Source organism: Asparagus officinalis, chromosome 5 (genome assembly GCF_001876935.1).
Source record: "Asparagus officinalis chromosome 5, Aspof.V1, whole genome shotgun sequence".
NCBI classification, from domain to species: Eukaryota; Viridiplantae; Streptophyta; class Magnoliopsida; order Asparagales; family Asparagaceae; genus Asparagus; species Asparagus officinalis.
The window spans coordinates 4421501-4421935 of record NC_033798.1 but is presented as its reverse complement, the minus strand read 5'-3'; the positions used below and the strand labels follow the sequence as shown (position 1 = coordinate 4421935).

At 39.5% G+C, this 435-nt stretch overlaps 1 protein-coding gene across 1 annotated transcript in view; it reads left to right on the top strand.

Moving 5' to 3' along the window:
- Nucleotides 7-435, top strand: part of LOC109843288 (uncharacterized protein At2g29880-like) — a 1401-nt gene continuing 972 nt past the window's right edge. The window contains exon 1 of the mRNA XM_020412220.1: nucleotides 7-313. Coding sequence (XP_020267809.1) covers nucleotides 29-313 — 285 coding nt within the window. The 5' untranslated portion in view covers nucleotides 7-28. The remainder of the gene's footprint in view (nucleotides 314-435) is intronic.

The window sequence follows — 435 nt, the reverse complement described above, 5'->3', positions numbered from 1 at the left end:
GTTGGATTATTTCAAGTGGACACCAGAGATGGAAGATGAGTTGCTCCGCTTGCTTGTAGAGGAGGCCAAGAATGGGAATAGAAAACGAAATGCAACATTTAAAAAGCATATAATACAACAGAATGTCATTCCAGTTCTTGAAGCCAAGTTCAGTTGTCAATTTAAGTATGAATATGTTTACAACAAATGGAAAAATTGGAGAAGACGACTAGAACCTGTTGAGACAATCATGAAGACAAATTCTGGATTTCATTGGGATCCCCTGACTCAAAAATTGACTTGCGCGGAGGAGACATGGCAGAATATCCTGCAGGTTAACTTAGTTAATAAAAGAAACTTTGTGGGGTTAATTGCTGATAGATCCCCAGTTCTATCACCAAATTGAACTTGCTATTTCATGTAGTTCTATTGTTGCAGATACACCCCCCCCCCCCC